We start from the raw sequence: 17,519 nt of genomic DNA, 5'->3' as shown, positions 1-17,519 counted from the left end.
GCACAGCTCCATCAAGTAGGTATGTTTTTCACATTCAATACCAGACTCAAGTATTTAGGAGACACTTTTAATGTTCTCTTCCTCTCAGGCATCAACACGCTGCATTCTGCTTTATTCTGCATAACAACTGCTTAACTTATCACAACGCTCCTCAAATATATCCCTGGTAGTAGAATAGAGATGTAAAACTAATAACCCCTAACAGTACTCACATGAAAATGAACCGGCTTATTTGCTCACACAGCAAAACAAGACACAGAAAGGCATTTCATTTTCTTGATACAGTGAATTTATCTCTAGTGCAAGAACTTTAAAATGTCAGAAATAATTGTGATATTGGCTAGTTTTCCTTTATGTGAAACTAAAGAGTAGATGAAAAAGCATATTTGTTGTCATTTAATTAAGAACGACAGTGTTGTGCATATTTACCTATTAGGGCAAACTCAGATCATTCCAGAAACATGTATTCTTCCTGGTTGCAACACACACAAAACACACAAAGACATTAGTTCAAAAATTTTAATAAAATATGTCCAGATACATTTCATCCTCTGTCCATAGCTACACCATAGATTTCAAAGAAATACATAACTTTAAGAAACTGGGGGCAAAAATTGAGCAACAGAAGTTGGTATTGAAAATGTAACTGAAAATCCAGTTTGTTAAATTTGTCAAAACTGAGTCTTACCACCCACCACTTGACATAACCATTGCCAATTCTTAGAAGACGCTAAAATATTTACAATAAATAAATCACTTACATGAAATAAATGCTTTACAGTTTCCTGAATCAAGTGAATAAAATCAAGAGTACCAATGCAAATCATGTTTAAATAATTCCTTCCAGAAGGGGAATTAGAGGAAGAGGCAAACATGCAATAGTCTATTGCATACCATAACTTCAGAAACAGTACATACACACACCTACAGACTTATTCACTGTATACGATCTTAAATTTTCTTTTCTGCGTGAGGTTGGATGTGGTCCATATGCCCAAACAAGTAAATGCAGCAGCATGCAGTCTTCTTTATCACCACGGTTTAGGGTAGGGAAAAACCTGTTTACACCAGCTAGTACTGGGAAGTACATAACGTACTCAGCCTTGAATAAACCAAATCAAGGACATTCAGCTCCACAGAAAAGCTTTCCAAGATTAGGTCCCTACTATCCACCACAAGGACATCTTTGCTAGCACTCATCCCTGTAAAATTCCACCCTGCTTTTATTGGTGTAGCACAGCATTTCTTAGAATAGGATGTATACCAAGAAACTGTTTTCCACATTGCAAGATTTCTAATACTGCTAAATACATCTTGCTGGTTCTAACTGAAGTGGCTGAAGAGACTTTTCCTGTGTAGCAGTCTGAAGACAAATGCATTGTTCTTGCATACAGAAAACTTGTACAGAACAAGAATAAAAGGCTGTTTAAAGTGTGGTCTGCCAAGCTCAGCTTCTGCAGACCTGGCAAGGATCTGAATCATTGCCTTAATCATTGCCTTACGTTCAAATCAGTTTATTCAATTTAATTTTTAAAAAACAACAGATGCCTAATTACTAGCTTAAAAAGCAGCATAATCAGCAGCATGTAACTCCTGGAATGGTGATAAAGCTAAATAATTTACAGTTTGGAACCCGTATAAAACTTGGGTCTCATCTCCCAAACTGTGTCATTCCTACAATTCATCTAATGAAGCCTAGAAGATCAAGTGCAAAAAAGGTGTTTAGAGCTAGCTAATGTTTATTTTGATGTGTCACCCGGTTTTGACTCCAGGAAGTTAACCACATTTTGGCAAATAAGGACATCAGACAACAGCAGGTCCACAGTAATTGAAAGCTTTTTTTTTAAACTTCAAGTAATTTAGTCATCAACATCATTTGAGGATTGAAAGTGTAGTTTTACAGAGAAGTCTTCTGAAGAAAGAATCAGTTGAGGTGCAAGAATTGTTTCATAAGTTCGTATGTGGTAAAGGCCACGGCCTGGGACGGAATACAGCGAATGTAATTCAAGGATAAGCCGCGGTACAGCCCTCTTCGTACTCCATGTTGGCGATACACGTATCTCAGTGTCTGCACCATCGTACTGGAAAAACAACAACTCGGATCATTACTGGAGACACATATTCAGTATCAAAATCATTTTCTTTAAATACAAGGCACTTTTAACTTGGCTTTTAAGAGACCCATGGAGAAAAGCCCATTCCATATAGCAAAGCCACATACGAGTAAAAAGACACTCTGAGCTTCCACAAGAAATTTGGGCCCACAGGCTGGGAATTGGAGAGAGGACAGTGCAGTCCCAGCTAAACGAGTGTCAGTCTGAAAACACCTGTCCTACAATAGAGATGAAGGTATTTTACACCAGAACGGCTCCACCCATTCTATTGCCTAACTGGCAGGAAAGAGCTGAGAGGTATCAATTCCTTTCACAAGCAGTAATCTGAGTACATAATATTTGACCTTATTAAAAGGAGAAATTGTTCTATAGATGCAAAGAGAACTTTCCTCACATACTGGTATTGAAACTAAGCACATAGACGTGAAATAGAAAGAACTTAAGGTGCTTGGTATTTCCATGCTATTGAAGACAGTGCTCTTGCAGAGCATCTTCCATATGTTCCAAAGCTTTGAGACTTCCTGCTTGCTTTATGCTCTCATCCTCTAAAGATATCCCTCTGTCTCTCCTTCACAGCACAGCTCTCTATATGGTCACAATAAAATCGTTATATTGGGAAGCCTCGTGTCTGTAAAAGTAGTCCTCTCAAATGCAAAAAGTAAAATCCTGAGAACAACGAACACATTTTTATTTTAAAATCAGCAGGAATGGAAAATATCCAAGCAAAAAAAAAAGGCTGGTAAAGAAAACTGAACAGAATCTTCACAGTTAAACAACATTGAGGCTGTTTGTCAAAGATCACTCAGGCTGCTCTTGCTAGGATCCAACTTTCCATGGAGGAGACTCACAGTGAATTGCACTGGATTCAGACACACAATTCCACCAGACTGAAACTAACCAAGAGAAAACTGTCCCAGAATTGAACTTGATTGAGACAATTTGAAATTCAAAAAGTTTTTCAAGATGAGAGCTGATTTAATACTATTATGATTTTAAGTTATTATGGTGCTTCCACTTCTACTGGAGGAACTTCAACAACGGTGCAGGAGATTACTGTAAGTGCAAGAAAGCTCAAATGAAATTGTATTATGCAAAATCATCTTATGGAACAGATTCTGCACCATTAAAATACACTCTGAAACTATTTCATTTCAGTAGAAGCATTCTACCTCTCTTTTAGACATCTTGCTGATATTAAAGGTAGCACAAACTGCATTAAAATACAGAAAAAGCATTTTACTAATATAAATACAGGGTGACTAACAAGAATGCCACCATTATTTCAGGTATTTTTTCAGATTGATATTGATATTATCCAGATTTATAACAGCAGCTTTTGTCTGTGGGGAAACTTCTTTATTAAAGGAATGAAGAAATCAACAATGCAGTAGTTCAGGGGGTGGGGGTGGTTGTTTTCTTAGTGTTAAAGTTTAAAATTAAGAACCGAACTTGGCTCAGATGTCCAAGAACTCAGTTCAGACGGAAAGGAAATACTTACAGGCACTTTTCAGAGTCTGGGAGAACTGCTCCTAACTGCATTCGCCTGCGAGTTACATCCAGGGGATATCTGCAGAGAAGATATTGAAACAGCAGTTCAAGCAGATGTGTGACAACTGTTTGAGTATTGTTTAAACAAGAATACAGGAAAGTCCACTCGCAACCTCCAAGCTGCCTCTTCAGCGAGCTGGGAATCCAGCTTAGACTTTCAACACAGCTGAAAGCTCTCCAAAAAGGAAGAGTCCCCTTACACAACCAAAACCAGCAAACCAGAGCTCTTAATATATTCCATTTGGCACTAGTAAGGAAGACACACGAAGGTCAGATGAGAGTATAACACAGTCTAAAATGCTGAAGGGAGAGGGCACCTGCATTAAAAATAAAATTAACTATTTAAAGAGTAATAGGCAATTATACTTGCAATCCAGTGATTTAGTGAAAAATCCATGCCATACAAGTCCATTAAATTAACTTCTTTTATGGACAAAATAAAATAGAACAAGGACAGGGTGAAAAAGGGAAAAGCAAGCAAAGTAACAGAAATGCCAAATACAATATCTAAGACTTGTCTGGTTTTGGGGTTCTTTTGGTTTTTATGGCTTCCCAGGTTACATAAATTTGCAAGTAAATTAGAATAATAAAATTCTGCAGATTAAGTTCAGGGTCAGAAAGTGGATTTTAGCAGATTTGCTTGAAATTGTTTAATTGACTCACTGGATAACTCTTAAAAGACTCTGAAGATTAAATGGATATTTAGTAAGTGAAACAACAGGAAACACCCGAGTTCCAGTATTTGTTCAATTTTAAAACCTTACTAACAATTAGACTTAGATAAAATTGTGTCAGATAAAGGTTTCTTTGGAATGAACAGCTCTAGAGAGGAAAACCAGCCCCACACCCAAACTTACGATATCGTCTGAGCTATTGCTCCAGCTATGCCACCACACAGCAGGTTCACATGTGTTTTCAAAACTAAGACTTCGGGGTTATCTAAGGAAGGCCGTCCAAGCAAGTTGGGTGCTTGAGCAAGTCCAATGCTCTTTAAGGTACCAAAGGTAAAAAACGAAAAACCTAAAAGGAAATTTAACTTTATGTACTTTCATAAAAAAGCAAACTGTTTGTTGATGTATCATCATAAACAGAAAGCTGCATTTACAAAATGAAACTATTTTCCAGTTCTTTTCCAGTTTTTTCTTAAGCAGAAAGATAAACAATATTTTGAGCTTCTACAGTAACTTCTGTCCAAATTAATTTGTGTTTATGTATAATGCTACAAGACTGCTTTAAATGAGCTAGACTGCAAGTTTTAGGTTACTGGATTGCTGTCAAGAATCTTTCCTTGCTTCTGAGATCTTTCTAGCTGAGGGACATCTCTCAGCTTTTCAAGACGAGTGTAGTTTAGCCAGTTTAGCCGGGCTGTTCTGCTCCTCTGTCCCACATCGCTGCTCCACGTGCGGGAGTCCTTCTGCAAAAGCCACCAGGAGATGGAGCCAACACGGAGCTCCGAGGCTCCATTTACAGAGCGCCCGCTCCCAAGGATCTGCCTGCTCCAGAGAAACAGCCTCCATGTTTTCCTGGGGGAAAACTGGCAAGTACAACACAACCACTGGTTTACCTTTTTCCACTCTCAACTCCAAACTGCAGAAAAGCTAGGCTTTGACTACTGAAGAGGCTTTTTAAGGAGGATCACTGAAGATGACTAGGACAGAAAAGCCAATTATGTAGGTGTGCAAATATATTAAACAAATTTAGTAGTGCACAGAACTGCCACGTTCTGGCTTTAACTTACCTGCATATGGTGCCATTCCCACCACAGTTGGCATCAGCCCTCTGTAGAACCCACTAAAACCACCTTCCTTTGAAAGAAAAACACAGCAGCATTTGTGGCAAGAAACACAAGTGTCTTGGGTTACCTGACTGTTCATACGGGCTCCCATGACAGCAATCTGACTAGCACCATCTACCACCAAGGAGCTCATGCCATGTTCTGCTTCCTGGGCCTCAAGAACTGAAGGGACAACTGCCTGGCTCCATAGGAGATAAATAAGTGAAAATGAAGGAGAAAAATCTACACCCAACATCGTAACTGGAAGCATTTATGCATTACACATAGCCCTCCTCCCCAAATCTTTTGCTAACATTATTACTTTTCTTGACAAGCAGCTTCTCTGCTGTTTCTGACCTCCCACTTACATGAACCTTTGCTACAGCTTAGCAGCCTAAGTCAAAAGCAGCATCCAAATAACTTCTTACATTAAAAAATTCAAAGTGCACAAATGAAGTCATATTATATTGCACTAAGCCACTACATTCAATGCAGTGCAACAGTATTTAAAGAGCATATCTTGCTTTGACAGAACTGAAGATTGAAAGAAAAAATACCTTTGTGTAAATCATCTTGAATGCATGGATAATTCCCATGTACTTGTGTTCCCCTTTTACTTGGAACGCCAGGCGAACTCTAACCATATCAAGAGGGTAAGTACAAATCACTGCTGTAATACCTTTATTAAAAACAAAAACAAAACAAGCAAACAAAACTCACCTACACCTTATCTGATTCTAGGATTATCTTGAAAAGTAGAATTTCCTTTTCTGGCAGTGAATACAATTGCATATACAAACTATTTTGTCAAAGAAACACTTGAAGTCACTTGTAATCAGAGAAGAGAAACACTAACTCCAGCAACACACAAAGGATTCATGTTTGTACTTGGTGTTCACTGAAGCAGCACACCTAGGCGTAGATATTCAAAGATTTATGGGTTTGACTATATTCACCTGAACAATCTTATTGAAATTCATTGGTCCTAAGAATCAGGCTAGTCACGTACATCAGCTTTACTGGATTGCAACCATCAAACCTAATCCTACCACATTAAAAAAAATTCAAACCACCAAATGTGCATGTTTTAGTCTAAAAATGTTCTGTCAGAATTTGGTGTGATTACTGGGTATAGATACATGTATCTATCTACTCTATCTGAAAATATGAAGCATATTCTAATGAGACACTAAATATATTCTAATTACATCTAAAATGGAACCAGGCTCATACTGATGAGAAGTACTCAACTGTGTTGCATTACTGCATTTTAATAGTTCATGTTACATCAGGACTTCTATTTTTAAACTGAGCAGAAAAGCTTGCTGGACTTAAGATGCAAAATAAAAGGAAAAAAATTTAAATCTTAGAACTCATCCCGTTAGGAGCTACTTCAAAACAGTTTAAATGCTGACCAACTTGCAATTTTGGAAATGCAAGTCCATACAGAAAACAACAATTCTAACAGTTACCTGAGTAACAAATTCTTTCCCACTGCTAGTTATTGAGGTAAACCATTCAATGGCTAGCAAGTTCTTTGGAGGGAATAGTTAAAAATGTTGACTAACAACAGCAATCATTTTCTGATGGTACACCACAGTCACCAAAAGAACCCCACCAAAAAAACAAAACTCAAACAAAAAAACAAAAAAGGGGAAAGGAGAAAAAGAAAGTAAAAACCTTTGTAATTGGCACTGTTTCCTAGCAACTGCTCTGATTTAGCCAAGTGTAACTTTTAAAAATTGGTCTTACAGAAGATAAGCACACTTTTTATGCAGGCAGGAAATTGTCACTTCCTCTTAAGTTTTAATAGTCTCTTAATAACATCTCTTTTTGTAGCTGTATCATCTCCCCTCCTTTCCACAAGGCCAAGAGAAATCCATAACGAGGGAAGAAAATGAATCAAACACAAACCAACAACAAAATCCAAACACGACATAACTCCTGCTAACAAGCTCTTAGTAACTTTTATGCCTGGAGTTAAATAAACAAAACCACCCCAAAACCAAAAAACCACTGGTCTGATAAGTTGAATGAACTGAAAGGTATCAGGATTAGATGGTGAGGGAAAAAAAACCACAGTGAGCTATCCAAAAACCTGACACTGGTCAACTCTCAACTGAGAGCCAAGTTTGTGGGATTCTGGATTATCCCACCAGTAATTCATTTTAGAAGACAAAAACACCTCTTTTGGAGACTTTGGACAAATCCTCTGAACAAAAAGCAGACATCTGCAGTTTATTTCTGAAGTTGTCTCACCCACAGGATTCAACAATTGGAAGCTGCAAAACTCTACACCAACTTCAGACTCTTTCCACTGACTTACATGAAATACAATCCCTCAGTCTAGAGCCTTTTCCTAATGGATTCCCTGAGATGTCCAGAAATACCATAACATAGATTAATCCAAGCAGTTTAAAAAAATTAAGAGGGAGGGGAAAGCACTTCTACAGAGCTTAAGAGTGCACAGGAAAATCATCCCACTTCAGAAAACAGACTTCACCCATTCCTCTCTTTCCAATCATGCACTGATACCTATCCAGGAACTTCCTCTGAACTAAGGCTAGCAACACATGAACCAAGAGCTTGGTGAATGCACTATTTATTGAACACAGCCTGAAAACAGTACAATTAAAACAAAACAAAAACCAAACCAAAACAAACAAAACACAAACCACCCCCCCAAAAACCCTCCCCGAAAAAAAACCCACAACAAAACACAAATGAAAATGAAAGAAACTGTATGTAGTAAGGATTTAAATAGAATTTTTTTTTCTGAAAATCCTCTAGCCATGAATTTCTGGAAAAAAATGAAAGAAGTAAAAAGGGGATTTGGCCCATCAGCCACAATACAGGCTGTTTTGTAGTAACTAGGAGAGGCATGATACTGCTTTACTGCTCATATAAGGAAAATGTACACACAAGGGATCAAGATTTCTTTTGGGGCTCAGGAGAGACACTCTCCAAGAGGAATGGGCAGTCAGCTGTGGGACACAAAGTCATTGTGGTGAAGCCTACAGAGTGACTCATCTCACCTCTCCTCCCTAAATACTGTGTTATGAGAAGTCAGACCACAGCATCTTAAGGCTCACTCCCAGGCTCGAAAAAGCAAAGCCTATCCCCATTAATGATAGCTAAGCCAAAAATCTCTCCTGGGGTAGGTTAAACAGGACAGATTCAACAGTGTATCACCAGTTCAGAGACAGATACAGCAATTCCCACTGTCTGATCTGAAATAATCATAGTAGGCAATGTAGCTACTCCCTTGAAAAAGCCACTTCCTCAAAACCAGCAGGCTTTTGCACTGCCAGTGCTGACTCAGAAGCCAGGGAAAGACCCTTCTTCACTTCCCATATTGTCCTCAAGCACCTTTCACCACTCCTGGGGACAAGACACCGGGCTACACAGACTAAAGACAGTGAAGCACATTAGACTGTCCCTTATTTGTTTCCCAGGCTTTGGGAGTTAACAGTGAGATTAGCTCTACAGGGATTCATCTGTCTCCCAATTTCCCTACTATCCCTCTGTTCTTAGTAATTTTCCTTCTTTGGAAATAAAATTAAAAAACTATCTGGAGCAAGAAAAAACATAAAGTGAAATACGTTTACATTGCAAACACAGCTGGTATGCAAGTTTTTATGATCTCTGTATCATGCTCTTTGTACTTTATCAGTAGCTCCAGAGATCAAACTAAGCCAGGAGATTCAGAGGAATAAAGCTCAAAAAGTGATAAGCACAAGACACAGCCTTGAACTGCAGGTTTGCTCCTTAGTTAATATAAAGATTAATTTATCCAAGTAGCATCTTCTGAACAAAACAAAGCTTCAGAAACTACATACACAGAAATTGCTAATGACAAAAAATATTTATTAGACAGATTAAAGAAGGCATAATTTATCTGTCCTAATATTTCTTTATGTTCCATATGTAATTCTGTTTCCCTCCCAGCATGTTGGAAGAACTAGACCAGATCTTTTTTAAATGCTGACTGAAATAGGTAACTGTTAATTACATACTATTTAAAATGGAGACAGTATCCCCCTAGATAGTACTAAGTCAGTACTATTTTCAACCACTTTTACAAAAAGTAAAAAGCTAAAAACTAAAACATACTTTCTGTATTAGTTTAATGGGATTTGAGTTTATTCTAGATAACATCTAGTCTTTTTTGGCTTTGTTATTTTAAAGTTAATCAACTGCAGAAGAAGAAATACACATATCTGTGTTTTAATTTAGATTTTTCTATTAGAAAACTTTAAAAAATTAATTTATAAATCATCCTGTGATGTTCTATTTAATGTTGCTTGTTCATTTTTTTTGTTAATTGATAATTTTCTCTCCTAAACCTCATCCACCTCTATGATTTCTCTTCTGCCCAGCTCTGTCTTTCCTTGAAAGAAGCTATACACTACTTATCTGTTAATGAAGTGCTGCAGCTGAAATTTGAATCACACAAGACTCAGGAAATTCAGAGTTAGAGTTTCCACAGTAACTTCAACTTGGTCTCCTTAAGTAGATGCATTACAATAGGCTTTTCTTCTCTCTCCCTCCACTACCCCCATCCTCACTGCCCTTGTTTCCCCCATGGATATGCTTTTGATCCTGTTTATCACTTACAGAACACACTAAAAGGTTTCCCACCACTTTGAAGCTGATTCAGGTCTGCTGACCACTCCTCACGTTGGAAACACTGACATAAACAAGGTTTAAGTACAGGGGTACAGAGAAGTGAAAGCAGACAGCTGCCTGGCTAGCTGGTGTGGAGGGGACCAAAAGTTAAAAGAAACACAGGTTATCTATTCTTAACTTCTTAAAACTGTGTCCCAGGAAACTGTGAGGATCCCCCTGCACCAACACTGGGCTTTGTGCAGCACATGATCTCCTTTAGTGCTTAAGTATGGAAGAAACAGAAAAATATCCTTTATTGGAGCCAGCACAGGAGGGACAGCAAGAAATACTACCGATTGCTTTCAAGTCTTTTCTTTTTTGTTTGCAAACCTAGAAAACTCTTCTACTAGATTTCAAACTCTCTGCTTTTCTTAGTGCCTCCTTCCTCCCCTATATCTCCTTGATATACTTAAGATAAACCCTCTGCCTCTTATTATCTAAAGAATATCCCAAGAAGCAGTTAATGCCACCTAGTAAACAAACAGTGAGACACTCACATGTGATACTATATATATATATATATATACACTCGACTGCTGTGTTCATTTAACCCCCAAGTCAAGCTCAGTTCCTCACTTTTGGGGTTCTAAAAATGAAACTATTGAGTATATTGCACTTAAGCACACCGCATAAAGCAGATCGTGGTTGCCAGATAGCTCTGTACATTGATTTATTTCTGTTATTCTAACCACACAAACCAGATTCAACCAGTAAGGTGCTTACAACAATGCCAGATGCTATTAATTTATTAACGGGAAGAATTCCACCCCATCCAACTCTGACAGATTAAGCTGATAATTCAGTGTTTTCACAGCGCCTCCCAAATCAGGTTCCAAATCTCTGACAAAACTCCTGGAAAAGCTAATAACAATAAAAATCTTTTGAGGGGTAAAAGTGAATTGCAAAATGTTCCTTAGAACAGTTAAACCCAGTGAAAAGGAAAAAAAGGAAAAAAAAAAATCTATGGATCTAGGGGGTTTTTTGACTTTTCAGATAGAAAGCCAACCAAGTTCTGGAACATATCTTAGCAAACAGATTAGTTTTTAGGACTCTTCTCATTGTTTAATTTTATTCTTTTCCTCTAATGCCACACAAAGCCAGAATATTTTTATGAGATCTTCCTAGTTTAACTGAAGGTAGTATTAAAAATCCCAGTATTTTTTTTCCAAAAGACGTGAAATATGAATACCCATAACTATTTAAGGACTGTCCCTAGACAGTACTAGGGCTATTTACAAATTAAAAGCACATGAAGAATCCCTTCAATTGAAACTCAGTCCACTGTTACTTACCTTCCCCTGTTTTTTTCTTAGCTACTTTTGACCCAGTGACTAGTAAGAGGAAAACAAATATACAATCAAACTATACACTGGCGGTTTCCTGATGGGTTTTTCTGCTGCTATTGCACTAATTAATAAATGAGAGATTTTAACATTCACAAAATGATCTAAAGAGCATCACAACAATCCTGGACTGGACATGGAAAAGCACAGACATTTCTGGCAAATCCAAAGAAACGACTCATTTAGGAGCTGCAGTTCTCTCTCTTTCTGTGGGCTTATTTCCCACCAAGCAGCAGTGGCAGAGGGGCTGATGAGCTAATGCTACCAGAACCTGCAGCTTTATACCCCATATTGATGACACTGGTTTGTGCACTTTTTAAATGCCATAATAAAAGACTGTAACAAACTGAGCTTCACAACATAGCACAGAATTCACCAGCTGCACAAATATTTTTTTAAAGAATACTCTTAGACAAACAGATTTCAACTAAGCAACCACATTAAATTAACCATTTACCAGTATATTTGCTTAATACAAATTTGCAGGAGTTTGACCCAACACCACATCAAATCATCCTCTGAATGAATATTAACTTCTCAACAAAAGGCATGTCCGAAATCCAAGTGCAAAACTATACCTGCCATGGATCCAGCCATTAATCGATGCACATGCCCAGAAATCCCAAGCTGTTTCTTTATTACCTATACAATATGAAATGTTTACAGTAGTCAGATATCAGAAAATAGGAAACACAGCACAAAGTTTATTAGCACGTTAGTGCAAACTCTGCAGCAGCTTCCAACAAGTTTACAATGCTACAAATTCAATCCAGAACATTTAATTATTGTTAGAATTTAACGCTGCTGCTGTTTCCAATTTCGTATTAAAAACATGGAAGTACTAAAATTCTACTAACAAAGCAAAACAACGAGTTCAAAGTATTTGTACTGTTCACTTCAGAAACTAGATTGTTTATTTAGTTATCATTAATGTGTGTTAAACAAGGCAAACTGAATATGTAGTGAGCAAAAGGACACTGAACAAAGTTGAAAAGTAAGAAGAGTCAATTTTTCTTACATGCACATCATGTGAAACAACTCCCATAAAGATTTTAACTGGATTAAAAGAAAAAAAGAAAAAGAAAAGAAAAAAAAAAAGAAATAAAAAGGAAGAGAAAAAGGACAACATTTCAGAGCAAGAACTTGCTAAGTTAATTACAGCCTGGAAGGAAGTTTGAAATTTGTTTCCAGGCTTTTATCAAATAACTGAGACTTTCACTTTCTGCTATAAAGATCATTTGTATCTTCCTCCTTTAAGATTTCTTTTTTCTTTTACACAGCCATGCAAAATATTGTGAAGGTTTCTGGTCAATTAATAGGTAAAAGAAAGCGCTATGATGTTAACTGCATTCTTGAAATTGCAGATTCATAAATCATTTCAATTATAAAGCACGGCATGCAGTCTTTTATTCCACACAACATAAAACATGCACAGAACAACAGTGTTCATGATTACAGCACAAAAAAAAGAACCTACAAAACCCATTAACATCTTTGTATCATTCTTCTGGAATTTACTCTTAGGGAAGGGAATCACAATTTCAATCCCATTGTCCTCAGTAAATATTGTACCATGTACTTGGCTGGGTACTAAATCTGACCTTTCAAACATGAAATTTCTCCTCGCTGATAGCAAAATGGTATTTTCTACCACGAACAGCAATGTTTAAAAACACGTTCATGCTAACAACTGACCTCCATGAGATGTTGCAAAGATTTATTATGAAAGGGCAAATGCAGGAAAACAGAAAAGAATCCACAAATCTTGCAGAACCCTGAAATGAGCATTTTTAACTTCAAGGTCATTTTTATCTACAGCCTGACATAATAATTTGTCAGGTAACTATAACAGTCATATCCAGACACACTTTCAAGTTTAAGTAATTTTATCCATGAAGTATTCGGTATCCCAACATAAAAATGTAGAAGTTGTTTCATTCTACATTTTTTCCTACATTATTCACAAAGGGCTACCTCATGGCAATACAAATAGCAGTAGATATGAAATTATCTTTTGTTTTCATTAAAAGAAAGGGTATTATTCTCAACACTACAAACACTTAAAAATCGGTATGAATTTCCTTTTCCTTAAGCAACATTTAAAAGCTTCCCTGTTGCCCTGGTATTTTTAATGAGTAAATTCTGATAAAATTAAGCAACCTTTAGAAAAGATGTACAGCTAATTAATAAGATACATAAGTTTCAGTGTTAGTTTCACTCACTCAACTAGTCTGTATTCATTGCAGGCAGAAAAAAAAAGGAAAACAATAAATTCAATTACCTTTTTATACTGGTCAAATGCCATAAATTGAATAGCGCCATATGGAAAGATTCTAATCATCATTGCCCCATTTCCTTTATACAGCCCAAGGTAACCTTCCTTTTTGGGGACAGCACGCAATGTAGAAAATACTCCTGCAGCAAAACAAAGAAAGGTATTTAACACTGTGGGGAAGGGAAAAAATCAAGGAAATGCTACTGTAAAGAAAGTAAGCATATAAAGCTAAGGCTGCATGACATTGCTCATGTGGAAAATCCACTTTCACTGCCCAAACACTGCTGGAAGGGAGAGCCTTAAGGTTAAGTTTCATCAGGTTTCTCATCTCTCAGATTCAGTGAACCTCTGCACTCAGGCCCCAGGACTCACCTAGACTGTGAGCAACGCTACTGCAGATGCCACCACCCCCCCACAGCAGCCTAACGCCAGCAGAACAAGGGAGGAAACTGCCTGATCTACCATTCAGTCAGTTCTAAATACATGAGATCCAAAACCATGGCAAAACAATCCCATATTGCCACATGCTAAATTACAGATTAAATGCCACCACTGAGGACATCAAGTAAACATGTTGAAGATGCTAATTACTTACAACTTAAACATCTCACACTCTATCTCAGAGTTACTGCAACAAGAAGCAATTCTACCTCCTTTTAATCGGTGGGAAATAATGCAAGATCACACAAAGTTTAGGCAAAACCTATAGTTTTACCATACACATCAGCTGTGCACAGTTGCCATCAAATTCACTTTTTAGTTTAATTCTATAAAACAATCAACTGTGATAGTCAAACAGTTTTAATTCATATGCAATTACTAAATAGGGGTAGAAAATGAAAAGGACATCTTGCTTTCAGGCAGGAAGAAAAGAGTGGCTTACCAAATTTCATTTGAAGTTTAAATAAAACAAGTATCTATTAGTTTCTGGGATTCTAAGAGTATGACTAGATTAGTGCACCTTGTTACTATAGCATTGTATATGAATATATTATTACAAATTTAACAGTAAATTTACTTCTAAGATGTCATGCTTATTATACGCCTCTGAACTTATACCAAGACTGGAATTTCTGTCTATGCTGCAATGATGAGTTACTGTTTCTGTTTCCTAGGACACACAGGAGATACTCATGGCACAAGCTCCACAGTGCAACAGTATAAAAGCACAGAGCCAGGACTTCGATGAACTGACCCACGGTGTCCCTGCACTTACAGGTATCTCACCCACATAATTCTCCATGTAACATGGACACACATGCAAGACAGACACAGTTCAAATAGTCAGCAACATATCTGACTCCCAAAACAGGGGGGGAACGTAAGATTTTACTGGCCCACTATGGCACAGTACAAAGCAAATTGAAAATGAAGACTTAAAATCTCTGTCAAACCAATTATTTCACCCTTCAATTCTTAGACTTGAGGATATACTTGTGTCTGTGTTACTAAAACACATTGCTTGTGTTTCCCCTTTTTGCCAGAGTGAATATATATATCCATTGAACGTTATGATTTAGTGATGATTTATTTTTCCAACTTTTAAAACACAGTATCTTTAGTGTCTAAGTTAATAGCAAGTTTAGTTACGTGCAAAATTAGCCAGCTCAAAATATTTTTTCCCCTAACAATTGCAACACTTAAATTTTGGAGCAAAAGTTATGCCATATCTCAGTAACATCTGGCATAAATGGCTCAAATACTCTGCGCAAGAGGGCACTGTTACAGCCCAGAGAACCGCTCTGGATATGTGAGTTTGCTCTCTCACCATGATGTAACACAGACGCCGAACAGAGACCGCCTGCACCTTTACCCCGGCACAAACCCCCTGCTCTCTGCAACTCCCACCAGCCACGCCTCTGTCCGGAAAGCAGGATCCCCACGGCCCCGGGAACTGGCAACCACTGCACACAGCTCTTACTGAAATGATCCAAGCTCTGAAGCTGTGATTGCCAATCTCCTGCTGGCTTCTGTAAGCAGAAGATCAAGTCTAGCTCTTACACGCCTTATTGAGGATTTTTCTGACATCTCAATCTCTAACACATCGATTGATACCACAACTTACCCACGGCTTTGTTTTTCTTCTCAAACAGTAACAAATCATGGCACAGAGCCTGACCAGACAGATACAACCTTCTGTCCGATGAGCATCTTTTTTATCAGCCTCATCCCTGAGTAAATTAATATACCCAAACCACAGACACTGCATTTGAAACCAAAAATCAGACGCATTGCAGGCATCTTACCTAGATGTTTATAATGGTGGTTATGAGCTTGCAGCAAAATCTTTACTCGATCCAGTGGTGCAGTAGTTGTTTTAGCACAACATCCTGCAACACCTTTCAAAGAGAGAAACAGAAAAGTGACAGGATGAAAAAAGTTCTTTAGGTCAGCAGTTAATTAAGGGATTTTTCTAATGTAGTTAACTTAGGAACTGGAAAAAGCCATAATGACAAGTAAACAGCTTCTATTAGATGTTGGAAAGCCCTTGAAGCCTTAGCAAAACATTTAAGCTACTTTTCCTGTTTACAGAAACCCAGGCCACTGTCTGTCTCAACTGGTAAGGTCATTGCAGAAGGAACTTTCCTGAAAGTTACTCAAGAATTTTCCATCCTGTTTCCTCCTTCTCTTTTGCGGGAAACAGCCCTTGCTGATCTTCCCAAGGAGGTGGGCTAGGTGTCTGCCCTGTACCCTGTGCTTCTTCAGAGAGTGAGATCCAAGAGAGAGTGCAGCATGATGTAGAAACTTTAAATAAACACAACCTCCTCCTACCCCCAGCAAATCAGACAGCTGAGACAACACCTTACAGAAAGAGGCCTTTTCTCTAGGGGGTTACTAACGTGGCGTTGTGTTTGCCAGGATGTCTCGCCCCTTCACACCACCCTCATCTTGTCAACAGCAGCCTCAACAGTTTGAAGACAAGGGATAACCCGCCCTCCCCGAGTACCCTAACGAGGTTGGGCTCTGGGAACATTTAATTGCCGGCTGAGCGGGGCTCCTCGCCGGTTCTGACACACGTGCGAGTCACTGGCGACGCCCGCGCTCGTCCATTAAGGAGAAAAGGAAAAGCGAGCTCCCCGCTTCCCCGGGAGACGAGAGCCGGCATCAGTTCCAGCGGGGACACGGACACGACAGTCCGCCCGCCCGGGGCACCCACCTCCGGCGATGAAGGAGCGCAGCCAGTAGAAGTCTCGGCGCGCCGCGGCCGGGGGCAGCGCGGCGCCGGGCCCCGCCGCCGCCGGGGCCGCCATGGGGCAGGGCAGGGCCGGGCCGTGCCGCGGCTCCCTCGGCGGCGAGCGGGCAGCGCGGTGCCCCCGCCGCGCCGCAGGGGCGGAGCTCGGGGCGGCCCCGCCGAGCCGCGGCCGGGCCACGCCGCGGCGCCTGCGGATCGCGTCAGCGCCCGGGCCGCCTCCCCGCAGCCTCCCCGGGGGAAAGGCCGCGTTAACCCCACGGGGCTGCCGCTGCTCGCCCTTTGCCAGCTGCGGGGTACGATGCGGAACCCGTTTGGCAGTGCGCCCGGGGATCGCTTGCTGCTCCTTAAAAATAGTCATCCGCGCATTTCGCCAACAAATACGTGTATTTAGACCTATGGGCGCATGTAACCAAAACCTAAAGAGCTCTAATTAGACTGTACTGTAAAAGACATCGATTTCGTTTTAGCCATTGAAATAGCTACTTAAATTTCGTGAACGTCAATTCTTTTGTCTACAATTATGGTTTCATACCCAGAAAAAGTACCCAGTACGATTATTTATATGCAAGTTTCAAAATGCATCAGAAGAGGAAACATACTGAAA

General features: G+C 39.1%; 1 protein-coding gene across 1 annotated transcript; it reads right to left on the bottom strand.

Annotated features, from left to right (window-relative positions):
- Positions 1–505: 505 nt before the first annotated feature.
- Positions 506–17,058, bottom strand: SLC25A16 (solute carrier family 25 member 16). Its single transcript, XM_063406407.1, has 9 exons — positions 16,880–17,058; positions 15,969–16,061; positions 13,729–13,862; positions 12,026–12,089; positions 5,994–6,115; positions 5,401–5,467; positions 4,520–4,682; positions 3,613–3,681; positions 506–2,081 (listed from the first exon to the last, which is right to left on the bottom strand). Exons 1-9 carry the CDS (start codon positions 16,971–16,973, stop codon positions 1,925–1,927), a joined length of 963 nt encoding a protein of 320 aa, XP_063262477.1. The 5' UTR covers positions 16,974–17,058; the 3' UTR covers positions 506–1,924.
- Positions 17,059–17,519: the final 461 nt, after the last annotated feature.

Source organism: Prinia subflava, chromosome 9, assembly GCF_021018805.1.
Source record: "Prinia subflava isolate CZ2003 ecotype Zambia chromosome 9, Cam_Psub_1.2, whole genome shotgun sequence".
In the NCBI taxonomy this organism is placed as follows: domain Eukaryota; kingdom Metazoa; phylum Chordata; class Aves; order Passeriformes; family Cisticolidae; genus Prinia; species Prinia subflava.
This window is presented reverse-complemented; position numbering and strand designations above follow the sequence as displayed.